The sequence below is a fragment of the Panthera onca genome, chromosome F1, assembly GCF_046562875.1.
Source record: "Panthera onca isolate mPanOnc1 chromosome F1, mPanOnc1 haplotype 2, whole genome shotgun sequence".
Taxonomy (NCBI): domain Eukaryota; kingdom Metazoa; phylum Chordata; class Mammalia; order Carnivora; family Felidae; genus Panthera; species Panthera onca.
Genome location: NC_138355.1, coordinates 42,232,534 through 42,245,402, shown reverse-complemented (window position 1 = coordinate 42,245,402; position 12,869 = coordinate 42,232,534). Strand labels below are relative to the sequence as shown.

The 12,869-nt window shown below is 42.9% G+C and overlaps 1 protein-coding gene across 8 annotated transcripts in view; it reads right to left on the bottom strand.

Annotated features, from left to right (window-relative positions):
• The window catches only part of CAMSAP2 (calmodulin regulated spectrin associated protein family member 2), a 113,002-nt gene extending 104,936 nt beyond the window's left edge, over window positions 1-8,066 (bottom strand). For 4 of the 8 annotated variants that reach the window (XM_078440829.2, XM_078440828.2, XM_078440831.2 and 1 more), the window contains exon 1: window positions 7,050-8,064. In XM_078440829.2, coding sequence (XP_078296955.1) covers window positions 7,050-7,188 — 139 coding nt within the window. In that variant the 5' untranslated portion in view covers window positions 7,189-8,064. Of the gene's footprint in view, window positions 1-7,049 lie in introns of all 8 variants that reach the window. The other 4 variants (XM_078440830.2, XM_078440833.2, XM_078440834.2 and 1 more) reach the window with 3 other exon arrangements.
• Between the last annotated feature and the right edge of the window lie 4,803 nt (window positions 8,067-12,869).

The following is a 12,869-nucleotide window of genomic DNA, read 5'->3' as shown; positions in this document are numbered from 1 at the left end:
GAACTGGAGGGTATTATGCTAAGTGAAATTAGTCAGAGAAAGACAAATATCATATGACTTCACTCATATGAGGTCTTTAAGAGACAAAACAGATGAACATAAGAAAGGGAAACAAAAATATACAAACAGGGAGGGGGACAAAGCATAAGAGACTCATAAATATGGAGAACAAACAGAGGGTTACTGGAGCAAATGTGGGAGGCGGGATGGGCTAAATGGGTAAGGGGCATTAAGGAATCTACTCCTGAAATCATTGTTGCACTATACGCTAACTAATTTGGATGTAAATTTAAAAAAATAAAATTAAAAATAAAGTATTATTATTTGTAATGTACCAATGGAAAAGGTCCATAAACTAGTATACATGGAAAACTAGATTCACCAGGGTTTAGGGAGGGGGAGGAGACTCTGAAATGACAGACCAATACTAAATATATTTTATATTTCTGTACTAATTTATCAAATACCAGGTTTGTTTAAGATTAAATAAGCTTTAAAAAAATTTTTTACATTTATTTATTTTTGAGAGACAAAGACAGAGCACAGTGGGGGAGGGGCAGAGAGAGAATGAGACACAGAATGCGAAACAGGCTCCAGGCTCTGAGCTGTCAGCACAGAGTCCAACACAGGGCTCAAACCCACAAACCACGAGATCATGACCTGAGCCGAAGTCGGACGCTTCAGGGACTGAGCCACCAAGGTGCCCCAGATTAAATAAACTTTCAATTCTGCAAAACAAATTTAACACTTATATTTGAAAGGTTTTCATGCATTCATGCCTTCACTTCCAATACTATACAATTGTAATGAACTACTGGAGTTCCTGGGTGGCTTGGTCAGTTAAGCATCTGACTTTGGCTCAGGTCATGATCTGGTGGTTCATGGGTTCGAGCCCCGCATCGTGCTCTGTGTTGACAGCTCAGAGCCTGGAGCCTGCTTCGCATTCTGTGTCTCCCTCTCTCTCTGCCCCTCCCCTGCTTGCACTCAATCTCTCTCTCTCTCTCTCTCAAAAATAAATAAACATCAAAAAAATAAAATTGTGATGAACTACAGAAAGCATATATAACATAGAGGTTAAAATACAAATTTTAGTATCATAAAGGTTTAGACTATAATTCTGGTTCCACCACTTACAAGTTGATCAAAGGCAAGTTATTTAAGCCCTCTAAACCTGTTTGCTCATTAACAAAAAGGGCAAACTATCCAATTTCCTAAATTCTTATGTTCCATTTGAATACTTCTGAAATCAGGATGTCTTACAATTAATTTGGACTTTAATGTACAAAAACCCTTTTTAAATTGCATGTATATCTTAAAATTGTTATGGCAAGTGTTCTCAAGCTGGGGTCATTTGGCCTCCCAGGAGACATTGAGAAAGTCTGGAGACATTTTTGGTTGTCACAACTGGAAATGACAGTGGAGAATACTACTATCAACTAGGCCAAGGATGCTGCTAAAATCCTACAATGCATAGGATGGCCCTCCACAAAAAAGAATTACCCATCCCATAGTTCTGTGGTTGGGAAACCTTGCTTTAGAGTTATAGAAGAAATAAAATGGTTTCCACTTAATAGGGTCATTCTCAGAATTAAAAGAAATAATAAATATAAAATGTTCAAAATTGTACTTAGCACAAAGTATGTGTTTAACAAATTAGTCATAGCACTTTTTCAATCCAATATGCTTAGAATAATTTATCTACAAAATAAATACCAAATTCCTTAACCTGGCTCTTCAAACAATTCTGTTCCAATCTACCTTTCAAGCTGGATCTCCTACTACACTTATTACATAAACCTCCCCAATCCTACTGGTCTATGTTGGTTTCAGAACTCCATGCCTGCACAAACTATCTCCGCATCTACAATGCCTACTTTCCATTCAGTCTGACTCACCTCAGGATCAAGTCTAACTACCACCTCCACTTCAGAGGTCTTCCTTCACAGATCACTGACGCTGGTGGTACCCTTTCCCCCTCCCTTACCTCTCCCTCCCTCTGAATGTCACCATTCCAGTTACATGGCCCTTATATATTTCCTGAACTCTACTACAGTCACAACCTGTATCACATCTCCCTTATCAGAACGGCATGCATGGTTTAAAAACCTATAGGCGCGCCTGGCTGGCTCAGTCAGTAGAGCATGTGACTCTTGATCTTGGGCCTGTGAGTTCAAGCCCCACACTGGGTGTAGAGATTACTTAAAAAAATAAAATCTTTAGGGGTGCCTGGGGGGCTCAGTCGGCTAAGCGTCCGACTCGATCTCAGCTCAGGCCTTGATCTCAGGGTCATGAGTTCAAGTCCTGCATTGGGCTCCACACTGGGCATGAAGCGTACTTAACAAAAAGAAAAAAGAAATAAGAAATAAAAATAAAATAAAATCTTTAAAAAAATAAAAACAAAATAAAAACCTACAGCATTTGACACTGTTAATGAGACCACCCCCTTGAAATTTTTCCTTCCAGGGCCTCAGTATTATTATACTTTCTTAATTCTCTTTCTAACTCTCTGATTGCTTTAATTCTGCCTCCTTTTCTTCAGCACCCCCTCTCAAAGTAAAGTGTTCACTACCCTACATTCCATCACCCTCACATCTACTACAATTTCAGTTACATTTTATGCACAGAAGACCCTGAAATTATTATTTCTATCCTCAACTTACCAATCATACTCCATATCTACATTATTAGCTACCTACTTTATTGGATTTCTCAGATAAGATATTTGGGCAACACGGGGCTGCCTGGGTGACTCAGTCTGTCCAGACTCTTGATTTCAGCTCAGGTCATGATCTCATGGTTCGTGGGATCAAGCCCCAAGTTGGGCTCTGCACTGACAGCCTGGAACCTGCTTGAGATTCTCTGTCTCCATCTCTCTCTGTGTCCCTCCCCAGCTCTATAAACTGAATGGCTCTGGATGAGTTCCCTAAACCTCTGAGCTTCATTCTCCTCATCAGTAAAATTGGAATGATTAATAGTTTCCATCTCTTAAAAGCTGTTATGAGAATTAAAATTATGTAATACATGCAAAGTGCCTGATACACAGCAAGTACTTAATAAATATTAGCAGCTTTATCATTTCCACTCTACTATAAGCTTTCTTGATATCTTGCCTTAACTCCTGCAATAACTTCCCTAACTGGCCTCTCTGCTATTAGTCTTTCTTAACCACAATGCCACCCATTGTCATCACAACCTACACATGTATATAAATTAGAGCTTACATAGGATTTTGACAGCAAAATGTGTTTGGATAAATGATTTTATACTACTAAACTAAACAGTATGAAAAGGAGAATGATTTTTTTTTAAAAAGAGAGAATAAGGGGCACCTGGGTGGCTCAGCTGGTTAAGTGTCCAACTTCAGCTCAGGTCATGACCTCGCGGTTCCTGAGTTCAAGCCCATCATCGGATCTGTGCTGACAGCTCAGAGCCTAGAGCCTGCTTCAGATTCTGTGTCTCCCTCTCTCTCTGCCCCTCCCCTGCTTGTGCGCTCTCTCTCTCTCGCTCTCTCTCTCTCTCAAAAACAAATAAACATTTAAAAAAAATTTTTTAAAAAGGGAGAATGATAGTTGATAAAGTTGAAATGATATATTAACACTAGGAAGTGGGCCTTAAATTCCATGTTAAGAATTTCAAATTCAAGAATTTCATAAAGAGGTTTTGTACCCATCATTTTCCCTAAAAGATTTAGAGGAGCAGAACATTTAAAGCAAACTCAGCAATACCATTGCTTAAATGGGTTAAGCTGTTCAAATACAGCAGAGACAGTACAGCTTAACTTGCCCTTTTGGAATTTGCTTCAAGTAATGAGCATCTGTTTATTAAAATTCATCTAAACAAACTTATTCTTCATTTGATCAAAACTGTATCTGTGTTATTCTACAAAATAAGCTATTAAGACTTGGGCTCTTTGGACTATTTTCAATGTAATGAGAAGAATATAATTCAAAGCTTCAGAAGTAAGACTTCAAATGAAGTAAAACCTCCAACTGCTTTCTAGGTATTACAATACTAGTGCTTTATTTATTTTGTATGGTTCAATAACTTCATTCTATGTCCATCATTGATTTCTAGCTATCATTTTAAATGACTTTTCCAACACATATGATTCTAAAATTGACTACTTTTTAATATATCAAAAGTTAAAAAGTTTCTCATAGGAAAAAAAAAACTAAATTAATAACTGAAGATTCTTATATCATCGTTAAAGAAGCAATTTGGTAAATCACAACTTCAAGTCGGGCTAATATTTTTGAAAGATTAACTGAATACCCTTAGGTAATACTTTTGAAATACGTTGTCTGTTAACATTTGCCACTTAAATGTTTGCAGAAAATGAAGAAAAAAAATTACATAAAAAAAATGAAGTGACTTTTCTTCTGTTCACTCCATATAAATGTATACTTTGAAAGTCTGTTGATTAAAGAATAAACAAAATGTACAAACATAACATTCTCAATAACGTATTAAGTTCTGTTACTAAGTCACCCTCTTAAGGTCTTTTAACCTTGGTTCTCATTCCATTTTGAGTATGATCTTTTTATCCATTCCAACTGTTGCCAAGGCAAATGTAACCAAGTACCAATAATATTCATCTAAGCCTTCGGAGAGTATGTTAAGATCTGCCCACTCTTTAAAGAAAATAAAAAAATAAATAAATAAGACTTCTAACATGTACTATGTGCACATTTTTCACACTCTGCACAGTGGTATAAAGAGCAAAGACTTCAGAGTCAGAAAGACCTGAGCTGGCATGCAAAATCCACCACCTGCCAGATGTTTAATCTCAAACAAATTAAAAGCTCTGAACCTGTTCCCTCATCTGTAAAATGAGAACAGTATCTACCTCGAGGGTTGCTGTAGGAGTAAATGAAGCAATGTACTTAAAGTACTAGGCATACAGCAGGTATACCCTGCCCCCACCAATGCCATGCCCTTGGGAGTCAGTCAAATGAAAACGTATCTCCACCCTTACTAAAAGTGTGATCATAGGAAAGTTGTTTAACCTCCCTGTGCACTGGCATCCTCATTTTTTAAAAATGGGGAACAAACTACCTACATCACAGACTTGCTGTGAATCCCTAATGTATAATTTCATGCAAAGCATCTAACAGAGTGCCTGGCACACAACAGATTCCATTGATATTAGATTCCTTTCACTTCCTTTCTTTTTAAGTGTGTTCAATACGTGTTCCTCAAGCGGTCCAGAATCTGGCAAACTTGCCTGACATATATCCCGAAAGTAGGCCACTTTCTGGTTAGCAGCCTTTGTGAATCGAGGGCAACATTCTGACATCTGTACTATAAGCATCCTCTCAGTTTCAGAAGGAAAGAAAGTATCCGTGTTATTCCCCTACCTTCCATTTCATACACATTGCTTTTCCACATAGGTCGCCACGTAAATTTCCCTCTGTCTTTCCAAAATACTTAAACAGCTTTCATTTCTCCTCCAAATGGATATCAGCTTCAGCATGCTGCTTACGTTAAAACCAAAATACATCTATTATTCTCATTGCTGATATCAATGGTGCCAGAAAATAAAAATACATGGACACTTTGTGCTTCTTCCTTCCTATGTGTTACTCTACACATTTAGTTCCAAATAAATCTTTAAAATGTAAATTATTTCAAGATGAGTTTCAATTACACTTACTCCTGATGCCAGTTTTAAAACCTTAACATCTTTCTACTTCAATATCAAAATATGAGAATTTAAATAAAACAAAGTTGTCATAAACATAAAATCACGTTAAAGTTTCCTTCAAAATGAATTAAAATAATTTCCCAAACACTGAGATTCCTTTGCTAGTTAACTAAAATGTGCAGCTCTGAAAACATCCAGCTATGCATGATGTTTAAGAAGAATGAACGAGAGCATTAACCCCCATATTTTCACAGCCTTCAGAGTGGAAATAAGTCATTCTCCTCCCGCAAAAAATTAAAAAAAAAAAAACAAACAAAAAACCAAACAGATTTATTTAACATCTGGAGAAATATCTGCAAAAACTGAGAAACTTTTCAACCAATATTTTACACATCCAAACTTTATTTAAACTAGGGCAGAGAAACCTTACAAAATGATTCCTGAAGTTATCAGAGGAAATTTCCTTACACGAGCATCTTCCTATGAAAAGCTCTCTGATTTTTTCAGGGCTCTACAACATGGGCTCCTGAAGCAACAGCTAAGGAATTACAACAGGAGGCCCTTTTCCTGTTATTTTGCAAAGACTGGGTAACGGAGAGAATGTTTAATTGCTACCCCACTGTACAATCTGTGTCAACAACACATGCCCTCAAAGAAACTCTACTATTAAAAAAAAAAAAAATCCCATAGTAGGGAGTGTTTGTTTCTCTTAATTTATGAAACCAAGATACCGTTGGTAAAAGGAATATATCTCACTGATAATAGGAAATGAAAATAGCATCCCACAATCAGCAAGCTGAATATTGGTTTTAAATAACTGGTTTAATAGAGCCTGGAATGTGTAGGGAAGGATGATACAGGCTTTAAGAATGACAACAAAAATCAACACTGCACTTCGACACAGGCCACCTTACATTCTAGGAAGCCTGAACAGCAGCCATCATTACAAATGTCAAAATCAATATAGTACTATGTGCCGTCCACGTCCTTCAATAATCAAAGAAACCAGCTCAGATTTCTTGGTGGTGTAATCACAATTATGACCGAGGGGAAAATGTACGCAGCACGACGAGGCAAATAACCACAAAACCGCCCCAAGTAAAAACAAGACAAAACAGCTTACTGGACACAACAAAACACCTCTGCTACCCAATAAAAGAAATCTGGGTAAAATCCCGCCTGACCATTCAGGAGCACCTGGCTGAAGACCAAACCTGCCTAATTTCTCCTTTCTTTCTTGTCTTCCCAGTCCCCCATCATCTCCCTGAACCTGTGCGATAACACACGCACCGAGGGGGCATCCGATGATCGGAAACCAAAAAAAAAAAAAAAAAAAGAAAGAAAAAAAAAAAAACCGGGATGTGTACATCCTAAGGAGAAAGACGGAAGGGAAGACGCCACTTACCTGTCCCAAAGGCTTTGGCCACCAGCCAGGCCAGATTGCAGGCGATTTTGGCCCTGGAGAAATCATAGTGGTCAAAGGGCTTGATGGCTGGAACAATGAACGTCTTTCTCATCTCCCTGGGGTCTGCAGCATCCCCCATCTTTCACGGCGGCTCGTCGGCAGGTCCGGGCTCTAACCTTCACATGGTGTGGCCGCGCCGCCGCGGGGGTCGGGAACGGACGAGGGAAGGGCTCAAATCATCGGGGCCGGGGCGAGGCCCGCCCGGGCGGCGACGAGGGAGGAGAAGCTCAGCTGTCCGCGCCGCGAGCCTGCCGCCTCCCGCGGGAGCCGCCGCCGCTCCTCCCGGGCATAGGAATGTGACGGCGCAGCGTCCGTCCGTCGGTCCGTCCGCCCGCCCCGCGCCGGCGCCCCGCCGAGCCACCCGCCCCGCGAGCGCGCGTGTGAGCGAGGCCGCCTCCCCTTTGTCTCCGTTTAGTCACACGGGCTGGGGGGGGGGAGGGGGGAGGCTGGAAGGGCCCGGAATTTTAAGGAGGGGGGGGGAGGCTTTAACAATCACGTTGTGGAAAATGTCCCCGCCATCGCGGTGCCCGCACGCCCCCGCCTCCCCCTTCCCTTCCCGCGGAGCGCGGAGACCCCCTCAGGCCCCGGCGGGCGGAGGGACGAGCCGGGCGCGCGGGACGGGGTGGGCGTCCCCCCCGCAGCGCAGCCCGGTCGGGGGCCGCCGGAGACCGAGCGGAGGAAAACGTCAAAATCACTGCGGCTCCCAGGCCGCCGGCGGCGCGGCCCCTCCTCTGCGCTCCCCTCCCGTCGCCGTCTCCTCCTTCTCCGGCCGCCGTCTCTGCCGCCGCCGCCTCCCGGGCCTTCCTCCCTGCGGACGGCGAAGGCGGCGGCCCGCGAGAGGCCGTGAATCCCGGGCTCTCAGTCCTGCCTTATCAGCTATGCCCCCTCGTATTTTTTTCCCCCCTTCTGCCGCCCGGCTCGGTCGCTCCCCGTCAGCCGCCGCCGCCGCCGCCGCTGCGGTTTTCCGGCTGCCGCACTGGATGGAGCGAGCAGAAGCGGGCACTGAGCATGCGCGCCGGCGCCGCTCCGGCCTGCGCCCCCGCCCCGCTTCCCTCCGGCCGCCGAGATCCCGGCCGCGCGCCAGCCCGGCCCTCTGAGCATGCCCAGCCTCGCTCCCGCCCGCGCCCCGGCTTCGGTGCGGCTGTTTTTTAATCATCGCTTAGGAGCGCTCGCCTGAGTGGACATCCTCCTCGTCCCTGGCGTTTGGCTGCTGCGGCTGCTGCTTACACCGCTGAAAGAGGAAAGGGAAGGAAGGGAGGGGAGGGAAAGGCCTAGCAATAGCTCTCGTACTTTAGCGACCCAGTGGTGAGGCAAAGGGCGCTGACATTCGTTAAAATGCTTGTTATGGGTCACACAGCCTGCTGCGAAGCTGAGGTGCATGAAGCCCGTTTGGAGCTCGAGGTGACCCTACAGGGTTAGGTGTCCTCGCTGGTTGACCACGAAATTATAGAGATGAATGGCGTTGACTGCGTTGATGCAGTCACACACGGACGGGGCTTCGCCAGGATTGAGAACCTGCGAGGCTCCACACCTGTGTTAATTTCATTACATCAGGATATTCTTCTTGACTCGATGCTCTCCGTTTAAGCGTTCTCTCTAGGTGAGGGAGCGCGTCTGCCAATGCCTCTCTGTTTCCTCCAAATAAAGCATAAATTCTTTCACACAGCAAACTGCCACCCACCGTGACCTGGCATCGACAAACCTGTATGGCTTCATTTTGTCAGAGCTGCTCTCCATTTTCCCAGAAGGGCACGTGTTCTCAGGTCTCCGTGTCCTCGGTGTGGTCCCTCTGTCCACCTGGCTTACTCCTACTTGACAAGCCTCTTCACAGTGATCACTTCCTCCAAGAAGCCTTCCCGGACAGCTCCTGACACATCCCAGTCAGAGCTGTCACATAGGTTCCCCTACTGTTCCCAGAGCACCCTGCTCTCATGGGCTGTCTTTCCTACTGGTGACAGGGTTTTTCGCCAGCACCTGTACATTGCTCAGCCCCCATAGTAGTTGCTCAATTAACATTTAGGGACTAAGGATGGATGTCTTTGCAGTTAACGCTTAAGGTGATGTGACTCACTAATGCCTCCTCATTTTGCATTTAAAACATTATCTAATTTTAATTACTGAAAAATCCTGCGTTCTTCATTTTTCAGGTGAGAAAACCAAAGCTCAGAAAAATTTAAAAATTAGCCAATAACGCACAACTAGTAAACTGGCAGATCCAAGATTTGAATCCAGGACTGTCCTTCTGCAAAGCCCGTGTTTTAACTACTAGGGCCTCCCTGACATTACCTGCCCTTAAGATAGAAACAAGACATATAAAGTATGAGGGGAAGGGCGTTGGACCCCACAATCCAAAAGGGTAGCTCCACCAGCAAGCAGGCCCTTTTGATCCCATTTAATCCCTGCAATTACCCCACCCTAAACCTACTAGAGCACTACCGATAAGTCCTGCTAATAATGTGGGCTAGGAAATGAATGTAAGAAGGAGAATGCACCATAAGGTGGTTGATGTCATTTTGTAATAAGTTAATGAATGTTAAAAACATATTCCTCATAGGCAAGGCCTTTTGCTAGGTCCCATAGGGGATAAGAAAATTAACGTGTGAGTACTAGTTTACAAAGCACATTCCCATTAACTACCTTAATTTTCATATCCATTCTGTGAAATAGGAATTATTATTATCTTGTAATTCTAGATGCAGGAATGAGGGTCATAGAGGTTAAGATTTCATGGCTGATTCATATCTGGGTCTGCCTTCCCAAACAAGCACCAGTCTTCTGGCTCCACTCCTTGGGCACCTTTCCCGGTTCCTGTTCTCTCCCTAGATTATGAAGGCTGACATGTACATAGATAAATATAATACAATGTAAAAGAGCTAAGTGCTATAAGAATTATAAAGTGCAGAGAGAACATCTAGCTGAGGGATCAAGAAGGTTTTTTTCAAGACTTCTGTTAAATCCAATGTACTCAAATTCACCTTCAACTGAATTCTAGAGCAACAAATCAAATTAAGAGAAACCTATAGCCTGGACATGTTGAAGAGAGATACTGAAACATTTTGCCAGTCATAATAATCTGCAAGTCAATACAAGATTCTCAAGGCCAGAAACCATGCCTAATTGACTTTATGTTGCATATGTGACCTAGCACAGTGCTTTGTTCACAATGGGTGCTGGGTAAATGCTTGTCAAATTTTATTGAAAACCATTTCAACCTAAATAAACATGATGAGGTAGAGAAGGAAACAAAGACAGTTGCTCTGACTTGTCCTTTGATTCAGTGGTGATACATTTAGTAGCAATGGCATTACCATGACCCCAGTTGGGGAGGAGTGTGTTTAGGAATGGGGGGGGGGGGGGAGGGCAGCCTACACAAAGAGCAGCTTTTACTTTCAGGGAGGCTGTGAAACTTGGGGTCATCGTAGGAGGCTATTATTAACAGAGAAACACCCTGAGTACAAAGAAGAAGGATTCATTTTCAGGGAGACAGACACTCTAATAGGGTGTTCTTTGTGACACCTGCAGAATGATGTCTTTTAAAAATTGGAAATCTCTGCAGAATACCACTGTCAAAATCGAGTGCTCTCCACTACCTTCTTAAGATACCTGACTTCACTAAAAACAAAAACAAACCCAATGATTCTTTGGGCCAGCATGTCCAACTGCACAGCTATTTATTTTTTTTTTATCTCCAGGAATTGACTTTTTATCCATTAGGCAACAGTTACACTATTCCTACATATATATTTCTCCTTCTATTTCCTTTCTCCTGGAAAAATCTATGATGTGAGCCAGACTTTCTTCTTTGTGGCCATCCTCCGTTTCTCTGGCTTTGGACAGATTTCATAAATGTATTCATTCATTCATTAGCTAATATTGATTGCATACCTGGGTGCTGAGAAAGCAATGTTGAACAAGACAGCCGAGGAAGCAAAATTTTAATGAGAAAACATGGGGATCTCAGGGCCAAGCAGTCCAGCTCTCCTTCGTTGTCCTGTCTCTATCTCTATAGGCTAGAAGCCTTGTTTCTTCACTTACAGAAACCTTCAGGGGCGCCTGGGTGGCTCCGTCGGTTGAGCATCCCGCTTTGGCTCAGGTCATGATCTCACGGTTTGTGAGTTCGAGACCTGTGTTGGGCTCTGTGCTGTCAGCTCAGAGCCTGGAACCTGCTTCAGATTCTCTCTCCCTCTCCCTCTGCCCCTCCCCCACGTGTGCTCTGTCTCTCCGTCTCTCAAAAATAAATAAATGTAAAAAAAATTTTTTTGAAGAAAAAGAAATCTTCAGTGTGTCCCCTCAAAAACAAAGAAACAAAGAAACCATTAAGCACTACAAAGTTACTTTTTAATTGAATGCATGTTTACATATACTATCATCCGCTTTCAAATGGTTACAGCGATAGAGGGTAACTCTTACTGAGTACTTTGTATCAGGCCCACTTTTACATTTGCGTAATCCTCACCACAATCTACATATCTTCATTTGGCAAATGGAGAAACCAAGATGCAGAGGATTTGAGTAAATGGTGAGGACCTTGTGTGATTTCAAAACTCAAGGAACTAGAATAAGTAAAAAATAATAATAATAACTTTGTAGTACTTTGTTTCTTTGTTTTTGAGGGGACACACTGAATATTTCAATAAGTGAAGAAACAAGGCTTCTAGCCTGTAGAGATAGAGACAGGACAGTGAAGGAGAGCTGGGCTGCTTGGCCCTGAGATCCCCACATTTTCTCATTTAAAATTTGCTTCCTCGGCTGTCTTGTTCAACATTGCATTCTTAGCACCCAGGTGCGCAATCAACCAGGTTAATGACCAAGGAGGGGCACCTGGGTGGCTCAGTCGGTTAAGCATCTGACTTCGGTTCAGGTCATGATCTCATGGTTCATGAGTTCAAGCCCTGCATTGGGCTCTGAGCTGGCAGTGTAGAGCCTGCTTGGAGTTCTCTCTCTCTCTCTCTCTCTCTCTCTCTCTCTCTCTGCCCCTCTCCCACTTTCTCTATCTCTCTCTCAAAATAAGTAAATAAACATATATATATGAATGACCAAATAGAGGGGGAGAAAAGATTAAGCTGATGACAATAAGATGTTTGGTTGGCTGAAGTTTTGCAGCATCTGATAAACCAATATGGGATTGAAAAGTTTATGCTGTATATCCAGCATTCTATCATTTCTGGACACAGTTGTGGCTTCCATCTGAATAGCTAACAGAATTTTATAAGGATTACCTCATCAACCTTCACAACAGTTTCTGCATGGCCTGTGTGGTATGAGGCCAAATGTGTAACTGAGCAACTGAAACTCATGACTTCCCCAAATCAGTGCTGTGAATCAGTCCAAACTGGAAAGTGAACGCTGGCTCTCACGTTCCCAGGCACAGCATTATATTTTCCCAGATCCCAAAGACATTTTTCCTTTATGTATCCCCTACTTAAACCAAGGTCTGGCTCGGGGTCAAACACTGGTTTGGGAGTAAAGACCCTGGGTTCCGTTACTGTTCTGCCATATGATTTGGGGGAACATATGTCACTTCTCTGCTCTCTGGTTCCTGCTGCTGTAAAACAAAGAGGTAGGTTTGGGCAACTTCTAAGATACTTCCAGGGCCAACAGTCTTCAGTGGGAGCCTGGCATCGATATACTTTACGAGATCATAACTAAAGGCTAAATCAATCAGATGCCTCGAATTCAGGATTTAAATCTTTTGAGCAGGGGTGACTTTTTTATTTCCAGAAAGCTTTATGATGAGACTATTGGGAAAAGCTAGGAGGG